General features: G+C 35.6%; 1 protein-coding gene across 9 annotated transcripts in view; it reads right to left on the bottom strand.

The window, feature by feature from the left end:
- Window positions 1-13,976, bottom strand: part of LOC129245338 (protein lap4) — a 219,992-nt gene that overhangs the window by 124,970 nt on the left and 81,046 nt on the right. For all 9 annotated transcript variants that reach the window (XM_054883437.1, XM_054883461.1, XM_054883505.1 and 6 more), the window contains 4 exons: window positions 1,902-2,119; window positions 940-1,281; window positions 757-839; window positions 181-446 (listed from right to left, as the gene is read on the bottom strand). In XM_054883437.1, coding sequence (XP_054739412.1) covers window positions 181-446; window positions 757-839; window positions 940-1,281; window positions 1,902-2,119 — 909 coding nt within the window. The remainder of the gene's footprint in view (window positions 1-180; window positions 447-756; window positions 840-939; window positions 1,282-1,901; window positions 2,120-13,976) is intronic.

Below are 13,976 nucleotides of genomic sequence, written 5' to 3'. Positions count from 1 at the left end.
TAAAGAAATTGCTAATTCTATGAAAGGAATTAATCTATTTCGTTGTTGCTAAAGCTTTACTCGGATAAGTGAATCCCAATATAAAAGCGGAAGAACTTTTAAATTTCTATTTATGGAATTTATATTTAACTTTTTTCAACCACAGACAAAAGATTGGACTCAAAAATTATAAATACTTACCATCAGGTAATTGCCCTGTTGAGAGTGGGGTCGGCACGGTTGGTGGAGGAATGGGTGAAATGGGTGCCGTGAAGGGTTGTTGCTGCTGTTGCAATGATTGCTGTTCATTTTGCTCGGCCGCCACATTTTCCTGTATTGGCGATTGAACTGGAGCCAGTTGTGCCGTTTTCTTCTCTTGATTTAACGCATTGGCGAGAATTTCACTTGCCTTTTTATCGGTGAGATTATGTTGTACACGTTTGTTCTTCAAGTGGTGCGGAGTATCGCTGCAATATTATAGCAAAGACATTGTGATATTAAATTTATTATATATGTATGTATGTATGTAACACATATATTGTTTAAACTAATCAGTTTTTCATTAACATATTTTTCGATGAAAATTGTTTTGCTTAACAAAATGGATTCGAGCAATCAATTATCAACAAGGCATTTTACTTCAGTGATTTCTCGCATTTATGTAGCAAATGTGTCACTCAAACTTACAGAAAATTAACTATCAAACATACATCTACACATTTATGCATACATGTAAATATGTAAATATGTATGTGTATGTACAACATATGATCTTACCGTCGATGCAACTTCATTGGGCGCTTGTAGAAATCATCATCCGCACCCTCGACTTGGAAGCCCACACGCCTTTCCGCTTCATCCTGTAAGTTAACATAGATAAAGTAAAGCACGTTGTTATGTTAATGGCTTGAAACGGTTAACAGTGAACAAAACTTTCAAATGGTTTGTGTCCATACTTACAAAGTCTTCTTCTTCTTCATCATCGCCGGTGCCGCTGGAAGTAGCTGCCGCTGTTACTGCTGCTGAAGCTACCACCACAGGAACATTGCCATGTTCGGGCGCAACACTTGCAATCGGTTCGTGGGCTGTTACTGAACTTCCATCCGAATTTGGTTGTTGCCCCGCTACTTGTGCAATAACCGGTTGTTGTGAAAATGATACCGCTGCTTTTGGCGTTTGTGGTGAGAGCGGCTGTGGTTGTTGGTGATTTTCATAGATGGGCTTTATTTCTGTTATATGCTCAACTATGGTGGAATTAGGCCCAATTCTGGATGCCCCACTAACAGAGAACTTTGATGACGTCTGTAAACAAAACATTCGTATGTTAAACAAGAAAATCTTAATGGAATGAGAAGGGGCAAATGTTACATTAACATTCGCTGATTAAGCGCTGAAAAGTTGAGTTGTGCAGAAAAAGTATAGCTTTTACATTGTGAATATGTATCGTATGTAACATTGGGGTTTACAGCAAAAAATAGCGTAAACGGCCTGCATTATATTAATTAAACTGTAATTATATTGATGAAACTATCAGTAAAATTCTACACACTTGCCAAATTTCAAGGTGAAAGCTTTTGTGAAGAAATCTAGAACATAAAAAAATTCAACTTCTGAAAAATGTTGAACGAGGTATATTTAAATTTAATTTCACTAATTAATCTACACATCTCAGCAAAATTCAAAAATATTTGAAGCAGCTTTAAACGTTAAATTTGAATCGTTCAAAAATGTGTTTAGTTGTCAAGGGAATTTGACATCTTGACAATTTATGAAGGAAAGAGCTTTTTATTTTTGACACATCAATATTAAAAAATAAGCAAGATCGTGAATTTATCAAGTGCACAGAATTGGGCTGAATATATCATATCACATACATATACACATATTAATTCTATGTCAATGAGTTTGCAATTTTTACTCACTTCTTCCGAAACTGTATCTAAATTGGCGTCATCAGCACGGCTACGATCTTTGGCAAATAGTTTGTGTGCCTTTGCCTTCAGCTCTTTGGGGTGCGGCGTATTCTGCCTAACAAATGGTGTGTCCTTCTCCTGCGTTGATTCTTCGGAAAATTTTACGGAATGTGTTCTTGAAGCTTCACGCTCTTCCCAGCCGTCCGAATCGGTTTCAAGCTCGCGCGCTAAGAGTAAAAAATAATAATGTTTAAAAACATTTTCAAATAAACTCATTACAGAAGTTTGAATATAATTTCAATGCTTGTAATTCTTAAAAATAAAATTAATGTCAAACTGTTTTCATATATATAAGTACGTACATGCACTTGCAATGCGAATACTGGCACTACTTAATTACTAGAAATTTTATGGAAAGCTATTTTAAGCGCAGTATTTAATAGTTAGCAATAATGATCGCATACGTTTAAACTGATCTGTAAGTTGCAACGAAACACCTTCAGTCAACGACAGACAATGTAATGAAATAATTACTTTTTCGGTATGAGAAAATTAGCTTAGTACCATACTTATAACAGACATCTACGAGTTATGTATTTATGATAACCTAAACATTGGCTTTGTATATGAGTACTTATATCAATTTTCAATTGGAGTTTGAACTCTTAAGTATCAAGCAGTGTTATCATTGGGAAACTTCAAAAGGTGGTATTAAAAATGGTCACGGCAGGATATCCGATTCTTTAGCCCACATATGTATATACCCCAACCAAACGACTCCTAATTATAACCCCTACGATTTTTTCTCATATACACCCCGTTTCAAAATTTATAGGCACATCAATTGATTGAAACTCGCAGGGCAGGCGCCGCAAAGGAAAACCGTCTAACACTTGAAAAGGGATTATTAAGACGGAGATGGAAAAGACGAACAAAACATGTAGTGAAGTTAAAATATTAATCGGTACCAGTGGAGACAATTTTTTGAGGACCTACATTACATACACGAATAAAAAGATCCAATAAAATAGACTTTAAGTATGATTTTTTTTCGCTGTGGTGTCACACTTTTTCTTCCATACAAAGTATGTACGTTTTGTTGTACTAAAACTCAATTGGCTATAAAACTGCATGCCCAAAAAAATGCTGAAGCTTCTGGTTAAAAAGTTGACAGTTTTTTAAATTTTATACAAAGTTTGAAGCTCTAAGTTGCATGCTTGTTTTTTTTTTTTTTTTTTTTTTTTTTTTTTTTTTTTTTTTTTTTTTGTAGTATAAACTACATTTGTATAAAGAAAAATTAATAAATAAATGGTCATAGCCTTGCCTAATTAATAATAATTAATTCCCTGAATTATTAACCTCATATGAAGCAGTTTGCAAGTTTTTATCTTCCAAACTTAAGCCTGTCACCAGTAATTTAAAGTGGTTTATAAGCAAAAACAAATATATGATATATGTATACAACCATAACGGCAAAATATTTTTGAATTGTTGTAAATTCCACATTACATTTAACTACGAGGTGGCGCCAAAAAAGGTAACCCATCAATAGAAAATATGTACCGCGTTAAACAATTCCTCCGATAGTGTAGCAATAGATTCACCATTCACAATAGAAGAATTCGATTTAACGCTTTCTTCTCTGAAGGGTAAGACTCCCGGTGATGATAGAATTAATTACGCGATACTAAAAAATATTCCCTCCTTTTTAAAATCCCGACTCGTTAACCTATACAACTCAATATTTAGTCAAGGATTATTTCCTCAAGCGTGGAAAACTGCCGCAATTATCCCCATGCCCAAACCCAATAAACCCAACTCCCTCATATCTAGTTATAGACCTATATCCCTTCTCCCTTGCGTGTCAAAAGTTCTGGAGAAAATGATTTCCCGACGAATCATCTGGTTTGCCCAAAAAAATAACCTACTTAGCCCACACCAGTTTGCGTTTCAAAAAGGACTTAGTGTAATAGATCCACTTCTAATATTTGAACATTTCGCTAACTCAGCACTTTCCGATAGAAACCATGTATCTGTGCTTAGCTTAGATTTTGAAAAGGCATACGATCGAATAGGCTCCCACAATGTATTGGAAGAGCTAAATCGCTGGAAGATTGGGGAAAAAATGTATTGTACTATCAAATCGTACTTATGCAATCGCAAATTTTATGTTCGTGCTAACAACCATGAATCCCAAATCCTTCCCCTCTTTAATGGTATTCCTCAAGGATCACCTCTATCTGTCATTTTGTTCATCATAGCTTTTAATGAAGTTAACTCTATAATATCCAAACATCTGCATGTCGAACACTTCATTTACGCAGATGATGTGGTAATTTTTTCAAATACCAAAAATTTATCAGAAGTTAAAAGTACATTTAGCGGTATCCTTGCGGACCTCGAAGTTTGGTCACAGGCTTCGGGAGCCAGTATTTCCATGAATAAAAGTTCTACATTCCATATATGTCGCAAGCATAAATGCATATTCCCACCTATATCCTTCTCCAATACCATAATCCTCCACACCAACACACTTAAAATATTAGGCATTATCTTTGATAAGCGACTAACTTATAAGCAACATTGTGAATACGTTAGGTTAAGCCTATTATCTAGACTAAACATAGTTAAATACTTATCCTCAAAGCACTGTTTGATACATACAAGTACATTATTAAGTATCACTAGATCTCTAGTCTTATCTAAAATTGACTTCGGACTGGTTATATACGGACACTGCGCTAAAACTCATCTAAAGCGCCTAGAAGCACCTTACCATGCTGCAGTCAGGAGAAGCATCAGAGCCTTCCCCACTTCCCCCATAAACGTTACCTTAGCGGAAGCTGGACTTCCCACCATCTCGGAAAGGGTGGCCAACAATACAAGGACAAGTATTTTGAAGATAATTCAATGTAGAAACAGACTTTTGTTTAAACACATCAACTCGAGTACTCAAAAATTATTCTGCCACGTTCAACCGAATTGAATATTTGTGTACTGATTTGTCTTTAAAGTTATTTTTCTTAAATTTATTTTAGTTGTAGGTGTAGCAACTCGCGCCGGGTACAGCTAGTAGTTCATAAAAGAGTTGTTGTTGTAGCACTATTAAGGGGTAACACCACTGTAGAAATTTCCAAACATTGATTCTTTTTTTATAAGCTTAAAAAATTCTTTGAACCTTTTAAAATACAGAACAAAAAGTTTTATACGTTACCGAAGTCTATTTCATAAATATTTTAAGCTTTTAACCAAGCGTTAGTGACTGCTACCTAACGACTTCTCCAAATTTCCAAACTTTAAACGCGTTTTTCTCAAAACACGTTTTCTGAAATTGGCACGCAGCATAACTCAAACAATTTTAAATATTTTTAATCAGGTTTTTCACTACGTCTGTATAATAACCTTCTTAAGAGAAGAGCGTAGGGGATTTTCGATAGATTAATTTAAACGATTGTTATAATTATTTAAGTGCCGTTTTTTTAGTCCAAAATAGAGTTTTTTCCTTCAAATGCTTGCTAATTCCACAAAAATAAATATTTTTTAAATCCCCTACGTGTTTCTCTAGCTATTCTTATCTAGATTAAGAAAAAAAATGTTTCTTTGTTCCAGATTAAAGTTTGCACCCTCTGTGCTGCGTGCCGCGGAGCTCCTTCAAGAGAAACCACATTACAAAAATGTCTCCAATGCCGCCATTTTGTAAAATTTTTCGATCAAACTTTGTAGTTTTGTATTTTAGTATATAAGTAATAACTTCCCAAATCAGAGTGATTGTTTCCCCTTTCCTTCTATACAAAAAAATTCTTTAAAAATCGGGTTTATTTTACGCGTGTACAGTGGTGTTACCCCTTTACATATAAGTCCGGAGTGACTGATAGTCTTTGGCCGAATATAAATGAGGGTCGCTCTAGTAACGTAGAACCGACTGTCGTGGGAACGTGGAAATATTTTAGGATCCTTTTGGCTGGGTTAGCTAGGTACTATCGATCAATTTTTTACGTACGCATTACGTTAATTTCCATTCTCACTTGGACTTATTCGAGTAAAGAAACGGAGTGCAGGAGGGTAACCACATATGTGCATAGCAGGTCCGGTCGATTTGTGGGGAGGCAAAAGAATCGCCCATTGCTCTGTGAAAATCATATTCTAGGGATCAAAATAAGAAACTTTGCCGAAGGAACCATACCTCTAAAACGAATTCTGATGTCCCTCAATTTGGGTCGAACTTTTACTGTCTTTTGTGGGGAGGCAAAAAAAATCGCCCATTGCTCTGTGAAAATCATATTCTAGGGATCAAAATAAGAAACTTTGCCGAAGGAACCATACCTCTAAAACGAATTCTGATGTCCCCCAATTTGGGTCGAACTTTTTAGTTTCTTTTCTCATGTAAAGGCCAAAAATGGTGATATTTTGAAATGATTGTAGGGGGAACCCCCCCAGGGGAGTTCCAGGGGGTGTGCCACTGGCATGGGTGGATCGGCCGTCCAAGTTAGTGGGGGTCGGTCATACATTTGGACTCGATTGGAGCACTCTGAATGGGTCAAAGTGGGATTTTCGTTCGACCCAAATTGGGGGACATCAGAATTCGTTTTAGAGGTATGGTTCCTTCGGCAAAGTTTCTTATTTTGATCCCTAGAATACGATTTTTACAGAGCAATGAGCGATTTTTAAATCGACGCGCCCTAGTGCATAGGTATGTATTATGTTTTGTATACAAACGGTTGTCTTATTAGGCGATTTTAATACGTTTATGGAGCACTTTATGTAAGTTCATAGACTCATACATATATTATATATAAATGCATACATTCCACAAAAACACTTGTACTAATATAAGAACATTGTTGTTGCATGTTCATACGTACTATGTACGTACCATTAAAAATTATAGCAACCTATTGTTCTACTTATAAATTTTTTTATTATTTAACTAAATTATGCGTTACTCATGGCACTCTGGGTGCTTCAATGAAGATTTATGTAAATATTATTATTATGCATAGCGTGAATCAACTGTTTTCATCGCTCATCCCACTAAATAGTACATAGTACATACATACATAAGAAGCAAAGACAACAACTATCTTAAGTAGATCGAAGGTTGAGTGCGCTGACGGATAAGACAACAAATAAGTACTTGTTTGTAGATTCCTAAAAGTGGGTAGGTATGTGCCAATAACAGTGATGGCAGACGAGACAAACTTAAATTAGATAATTTCACTAATTTATATGGAGAAAAATATTACAAAACCTGCAACTATTCACACAATAAGTCTAGCTAAAACAGAAGACTAGGCTCCGAGGAGATTGAGACAACAATGAATGTTTGACGGATAGGGAAAACAAGAAAAATAATTGGTAATTGATTGATAATTTGAGAGGTACAATAAAACTTAATAGAGATAAGTCATACCCCGCTAATGCGAAAGTATCCGGTCAATAATTCCGGTTAGTTCTTTAAAAACAGTCGTTAAATCACAAACATTTTGTTCGTCTCGTTAATTTATATTTTTCACGAACTGCAGCACTGAGAGAATTTTCTTACGAGTCAGATAGTTTCTGTATTAATTTTAAGTGTTGGTTTACAAAATATTCTCAAATATTTCTCAAAGTCTAAAGCATTGAAGACTAAATTTAGTTCAGCACAAGTGCTGGATATGTGAGCGTTGACGCCATCTATAACTACTTCTAGAGAATCCAATTTTCATGAATTCTGAATAGTGAAGAATTCTATTGGAAATATTAAAAACAATATTTTCTAAAAGAGAAGAGCAGTCAATAGAGCCAGTTATGATGTTAATAACAAATGAATATTCTGTCCTCAAGTGAAGGCAAATTGGCAACAAGAATAGTAAGAAGGCAGTGGTAGAGAAAAATTTAGGGGGCGGAGAGTAAATTTTAGAAAGAGAATTTTTAATTCGCTCAAAGCGGTTAGATAGAATTTTAGTGTGCAGCCTCCAAATAAACGCTACATACTCCAGTCTTGGCCCAACCTCAGCACAATACAGAGATTTAAGTGTGTAGGGGCTCGTAAACGCCTGACAGCTTCGACGGGCAAAAGCTAACATCGGATACGAGCGCAAAAGAATATGTCTGCTTGGAATTAAATACAGCGACAAGGTCCTTTATTTGGGTCACAGATCGTAAGACAGAGCCGGCAATACCATAAGAAGTATGCCAAGTTTGGAATGTCTCCTATAATCTATATCTTTTGTGAGAATAGCTTAGCTACCCTCCTAGTCAGAAGTTTCAGAATTAGTCACAAGTTTATCTTCAAATAGTGAAATTCGATAAGCAGTCATACATATAGGGTTTTTCAGTAAGAGCGCTTCAACTTTTGAACTTTTTTGAATAAAACACAAACGGTTTGACTTTTTCAACTAATTTTTTTTTTTATTATCGAGTTTGAACATATACATTTAAGTATGAAATTCGATTTCTTTTGCATGACCACCGCGTGCACTTTTTACGAAGTCCAATCGTTGAACCCAATTTTCGACCACTCTTTTGCATAAATCGGCCGAAATTCCAGCGATTTCGCGTTCAATATTGGCTCTGAGCTCACAAATCGTCGCCGGCTTGTTACTGTAGACCAATGACTTCACATAACCCCAAAACGGGACGGCTTGTTAAATGGACCGTAAAATGGCCGTAATGCTCTTAAAGTAGCAGCAACAGAACGATTATTTTCATAAAAAATTTGCCCGATTTGCAATCATTGCTCAAGTGTGTAGCGTTCCATGATGAAATGTATACTAATGAAGTTTACAAATGACAAGCGAAAAATAAAAAATATTGCGTCGTTCGCCCTCCCTATCGGAAAAAAGTTGAAGCGGACCTATTGAATAACCCATTATGTGTGGCATTTGAAACAAAAGCAATAACTCCACGTACACCGGAAGTGCCTGGCAGAACTTCAAGTATATTTCGAAGCGGAACTCTACACAATAGAAAGATTCGCCCACTTTAACCTTGCACGCAGCTATAGCAACACATGCATGGTTGTCCTTTCTCTCTCTTTCCATATTACATCAAAACTGGTGATGGAATGTCTTGATAAGCTGAATATCTTAGACCAGAACAATCAGGACAAAAACATCATGGCGGGATATTCTACCGAGTTATCGCAATCAAAATCAATTTAATGTAGATTAAATCATCATCTTACTAACCTGTGAACATACTCCAATAAAACTTGCAGGTTCTATTAGGAGAAAGATGAAACTGCCAAACGTGTGCTGGCGTCGTGCCCAGCACTGAGGCATAAGCGGCACAAACACCTGGGTAAACATATTTTACCAGAGGAGGAAATACAACTCAATAAAATAGAGCAAATACTAAAATTTACTGAGGAAATAGGGCTCAGAGAAACACTGCGAATCTATGAAAGGGGGGCAACAATACATATTTCAGGTCGCAGTGGTAAACTACCTCATAAAAATAATAATAATACTAATAACCCCGCGTACAGAAAATATTCAAGTTTACTTAGCGTTTTTATTCGCAAACTAAAGAAGTGAACAACAAAATACGTGTACACCTGTGTCCACAGTATTAGCAGCGCCAGCTGCGGTATGTGCCAACGTAACGCTTAGCTCAAGCCTTAAAGGAAATTTCCTTTTAAATTATGTTTTCAGCTTATAGTAAGGTAGCGGTATAGTAAATGAGTAAGAATTTCAAATCGATCAAAGCATGACCTGAATAAGTGAACTTTATTTACTCATAATAATAGCAGTGCCGCTATAACTGACCAGCGAACGGAATTATTTGCGTACAAAAGCTATTTATGCCTCAAAGCAAATTCTTTTGGTAAGTTTACAGTTTTCGAGCGATAAATATAAGTAAACAATTGAAATTATTGGACTTTCCAAAAATTGTACCTGTGAAATCAGAGGCTTAATAAAAAATTGGTGAAGTAAAGCAAAACCAAAAATATATACAAAAACAAATTGACTGATGAAAATAGTCCCTTTGTCTCGAAAGATTGGCGTCGGTACGTAAGGCCGTAAAATGCATATACTCAATCACAATACATCGTGAAGACCGTTAAGCATGGAGGAGCTAAAATAATGGTATGGGGTTGCTTCTACTTTTAATATACACGACCGATATATAAAATTTAAGGTATAATGGATGAGCAAAAGTACGGTGAAATCTTAGAAGTTATGCTACCATTAGCAGAAGAGGAAATACCACCGAAATGGGTCTTAAAAGAGGATAGCGACCCAAAACATAAGAGCACGCAAGGAAAGGTCTTTTTCGGTACAACAACATCAACGTGATGGAGCGGCCAACGCAGTCACCAGACCTTATCGAAAACTTACGGGGGAATTATGAAACACAGCGATTTCGAAATAAATCCAACCAATAAAAACGCATTGTGGAAAGTTGTTCGCTATGCATGGGCAGTCGAGAGATATAGACGTGTAGCGTAAATGTGAAGCCGTCATTAGGAGTGAAGGTTGTAGGACTTTATTGCTGAATTTCATATTGAATTTCATGTCATCTTTGTTTTTACCGCAATTTTTGTGAACAAAATTATTCGCCTGCTTATGCACTTTTCTCATTTATTTAAAAGAAACGTAAAGAAAAAGTAGTGTAAAGAAAAATAAAACTTTTTAAATTTTATTTCGGATGAAGTAGCAGTAGTAGGATGAAGTTCAAGTATTTCGAGAAGGCGCTGCTATTAATATGAACACAACTGGATATGATGATGGAATTAATTTCGCTTACTTTCTTGGGTTTTGTTTTGAAAAATTATGGCCCCTATTATGAGTTGCATTCGATCTTCGATATTCGTTGGTTGTCGAAGATCGAAAATCGAATGTCAATTTGGTATTATGAACGGTGCAACCTTATCAAAATTTTCGTTGTTTACCGAATTTAGAGTCGAATGCAATTTTGCTTTCGATTGTGTAGCGTATTGAGGGAAAACTTGTTAAAGTGTAAGTTGTTTGCGATTATATATGGTTTTATAGGAACCAAATAATAAATATATACTAATTTTGTTAATTTTATGCAGGTCGAAAGTCGTGAGTACCAAACAACAATTAGAAAGGCGAATCCACAATTCGCAAAAGGGATTTGCACCAAAGTTCAGGCAGCAAAAAAATGGGAGGAATTTACAACGGAGCTGAATTGCTTGGGACCACCAGTGAGAACGGCAGCAAAATGGATTAAGCTTAATAATGGTTTTTTTTTTTGTGATGTTTATAGAAATACATTTTTATTTTCCCTTGGTAGGTATGGGCTGAAATACGTAGAGGAACTGAAATACATATTTGTTTCGAATGACGAATAATTGAATAAAGAAAATTTATAACAAAAATAAAACAGAAACTGTGGCGTAAAGGTTTCTATTTAATACTTTTTAGATTTTTCTATAATATTCTCAAAATTTCATTTCTTATGTGTTCTACTTCTCCGTTATTTGATTCCACTTCAATATCTTCAGCATCATCGTACACAGTGGGTTGAGCAAGTCCTAGCATATCTTCATTACCAATACTCAATTGGTACGATCCCTGAGCACAAAATCGCAGAACTGTGTCTAGCTTTAAAATATTTGGAATCAATTTGGCTCGGGTGCACTGCTGCAACTGGTTTTCTGTACTGGACAGTAGGTTCACCAACGCCTCTTTAGATAATCTAAAGTTCTTTAAAAATTTGTAAGGAAATTTCTGTAATATTAAGTACGTCAACACATTTTGAAAATTCTAAATTTACTCAGTGGAAGCCATTTCTAGGGGGTTGGATGCGTCCCTCAACTGTTTTCTACTTCTAGCTAGTTCCACTAATCTTTCATCGTCGGATGAATCGTCGAACCACAACTCCGTTGTACTCATTTTCACAAAAAATACTTTTTTTAACTTTTAAAAATAATGTTAGCAAAGAATTTCAACATAATCGGTTTTTCTTTTATTTTGATTTGCTGTATCAGCTGAGAAAAAATTATCTATTGTAAATGCGTCGAGCGATCGAAATTCACAATAGTCCTATTCTTCAACGAATGAGCACCATAATACCAAATGAAAATTCGTTCGATCAGCACTTTCGACTACAGTCGAAGATCGAATGTTGCTCATAATAGGGGCCTATGTTTTATTTCGACCAAGCGTAGAACAAATGATCTTATCTTACTACTTCTGAAGAGGTACGTAATGTTAATATTTTGTGTTTAAAAAACACACCTTCCATCAATTACACATTAAGACATTTAATCTTCGTGTGCATGCATACATATAAAACACATTTCAATCCATGTGAAAAGTAATTTCGGCAACTATGAATACCATATTGTACATATGCATATGTACATATACGTATTTTTTGTTGACGGTGCAAGGCTCACATACAAAAAAAAACCGTGCATGTACTTATGGAAGAAAATGCGTGACATCTCGCGAAAAAAAATTTCAAAAAATCTACGATATTTTTTAGCCACTTAAAACTTGCACTTTGTTATACTAAAATTCAGTTGGCTGCAAAACTGTATACCTAGAAAAATTCTTAAGGTTATGGTTAATAAGTTCGAAGTTTTCTACAAATGTATATGGTGTTTTTATGTTTTATAAAATAATAGTGGAAAAGTACCCGCCAGGTAACGCTCTAACTCAACTGATTAAAGTTACGTTTTCTCCGTTAGTTTGCCACATCTGTGATGAATATTCCTACTAAAATCGTATAGCTATTACTTGACATTTGTAAAGGTTACACGGTTTTGAGTAAATCTATATCTGTACGTGTTATCGATTTCTTACAGTTTTAAAAATGGATATGAATTTGCAACAACGAGCTTGTATTAAATTTTGCGTTACAAATGGATTTAATGGTATGAAAATCTTAAATGTTGGGAAACTGTTTCAGTACTATAAATAAAACAGCCATTTACGAGTGTTATGAACGCTTCAGAAGATATCGTGAGTCCACCAAGGATGATGAACGTAGTGGCAGACCATCGACAGACAACTGACGATAACATAAATAAAGTGAAAGAAAAGTTGATCAATAACCTGGCAGAGGAATTGGACATTGCTTATAGACCCGTTCCGGACATTGCAGTTAATGATTAAGAATTGCACCGTGTTGCTGGAAAGTTGGTGCCAAGGGATTTGAATTTCATGCTAAAAAGGGGCCGCATTAATATCGGCACAGACATGATTTTCCATGCTGAATCTCATCAAGATGAGATGTGTGTTTATGACCACAACACACAATCCAGACATCAGGCGGGTGAATGGAGAGCTCCAAATGAACCAAGACCAAAAAACTACGTCGTTTGCTGTTTTTAAGGATTAAAACAGTATTGTACACCCCGAATTTTTGCAAGAAGTGTCTGACCTTTTGGTAAATAAGGACTATTATTTGGGCGTTTAAGTGAAGCGATTCGCCAAAAAAGAAAGGATTTCTTGGAAACCAATCGTGAATTTTGCACCATGATAACGCACCGGTGCACGGTGCCATCATTATCCGTGAATTTTTGACCAAGAACGAAACGAATACCATCCAACAGTCATCGAATTCACCTGATATGACTCCCTACGATTTTTTTCTGTTTGATCGAATCAAAAAACTACTACGGAAAACACATTTTAACAGCGGAGAGGAAGTAATGGAAACATCGAAGAAGGTTTTGATGGCTATACCGAAAATAAAGTTCCAGAAATGTTTCGAGAGCTGGATCAAACGCTTACAAAAGTGGGTTGTACGAGTAGTTGACGGAGAATACTTTGAAGGCGATAATAACTTTTAAGGAATAAACTTTTGAGGAATAAATTTGTGTTTTGAATTTTCTGAATATATTCCAGGAACTTTTTGACAGAGGCGGTATATGAGAAAAAATCGCAGAGGTACGAATTAATTGTGGTTAGGGCAAGTACATATCTATTGTTTGAAATTAAATATTAAAAAAGTGATTCCAAACTAATGTTCTCAATGCAGAATGGTGCAACTGTATATAAATATAAAGAAGCACCAAGCTAATTGTATTGCTAAAAGTATTTGACGAGATTCTACGAGAGTCAAAAAACGTTCAAAAGTGCCCAAGTAAATTAGTAATTGAATGAAAACGAAACTACTAATACGCCA

This window comes from Anastrepha obliqua, chromosome 1 (assembly GCF_027943255.1).
Source record: "Anastrepha obliqua isolate idAnaObli1 chromosome 1, idAnaObli1_1.0, whole genome shotgun sequence".
NCBI classification, from domain to species: domain Eukaryota; kingdom Metazoa; phylum Arthropoda; class Insecta; order Diptera; family Tephritidae; genus Anastrepha; species Anastrepha obliqua.
This window is presented reverse-complemented; position numbering and strand designations above follow the sequence as displayed.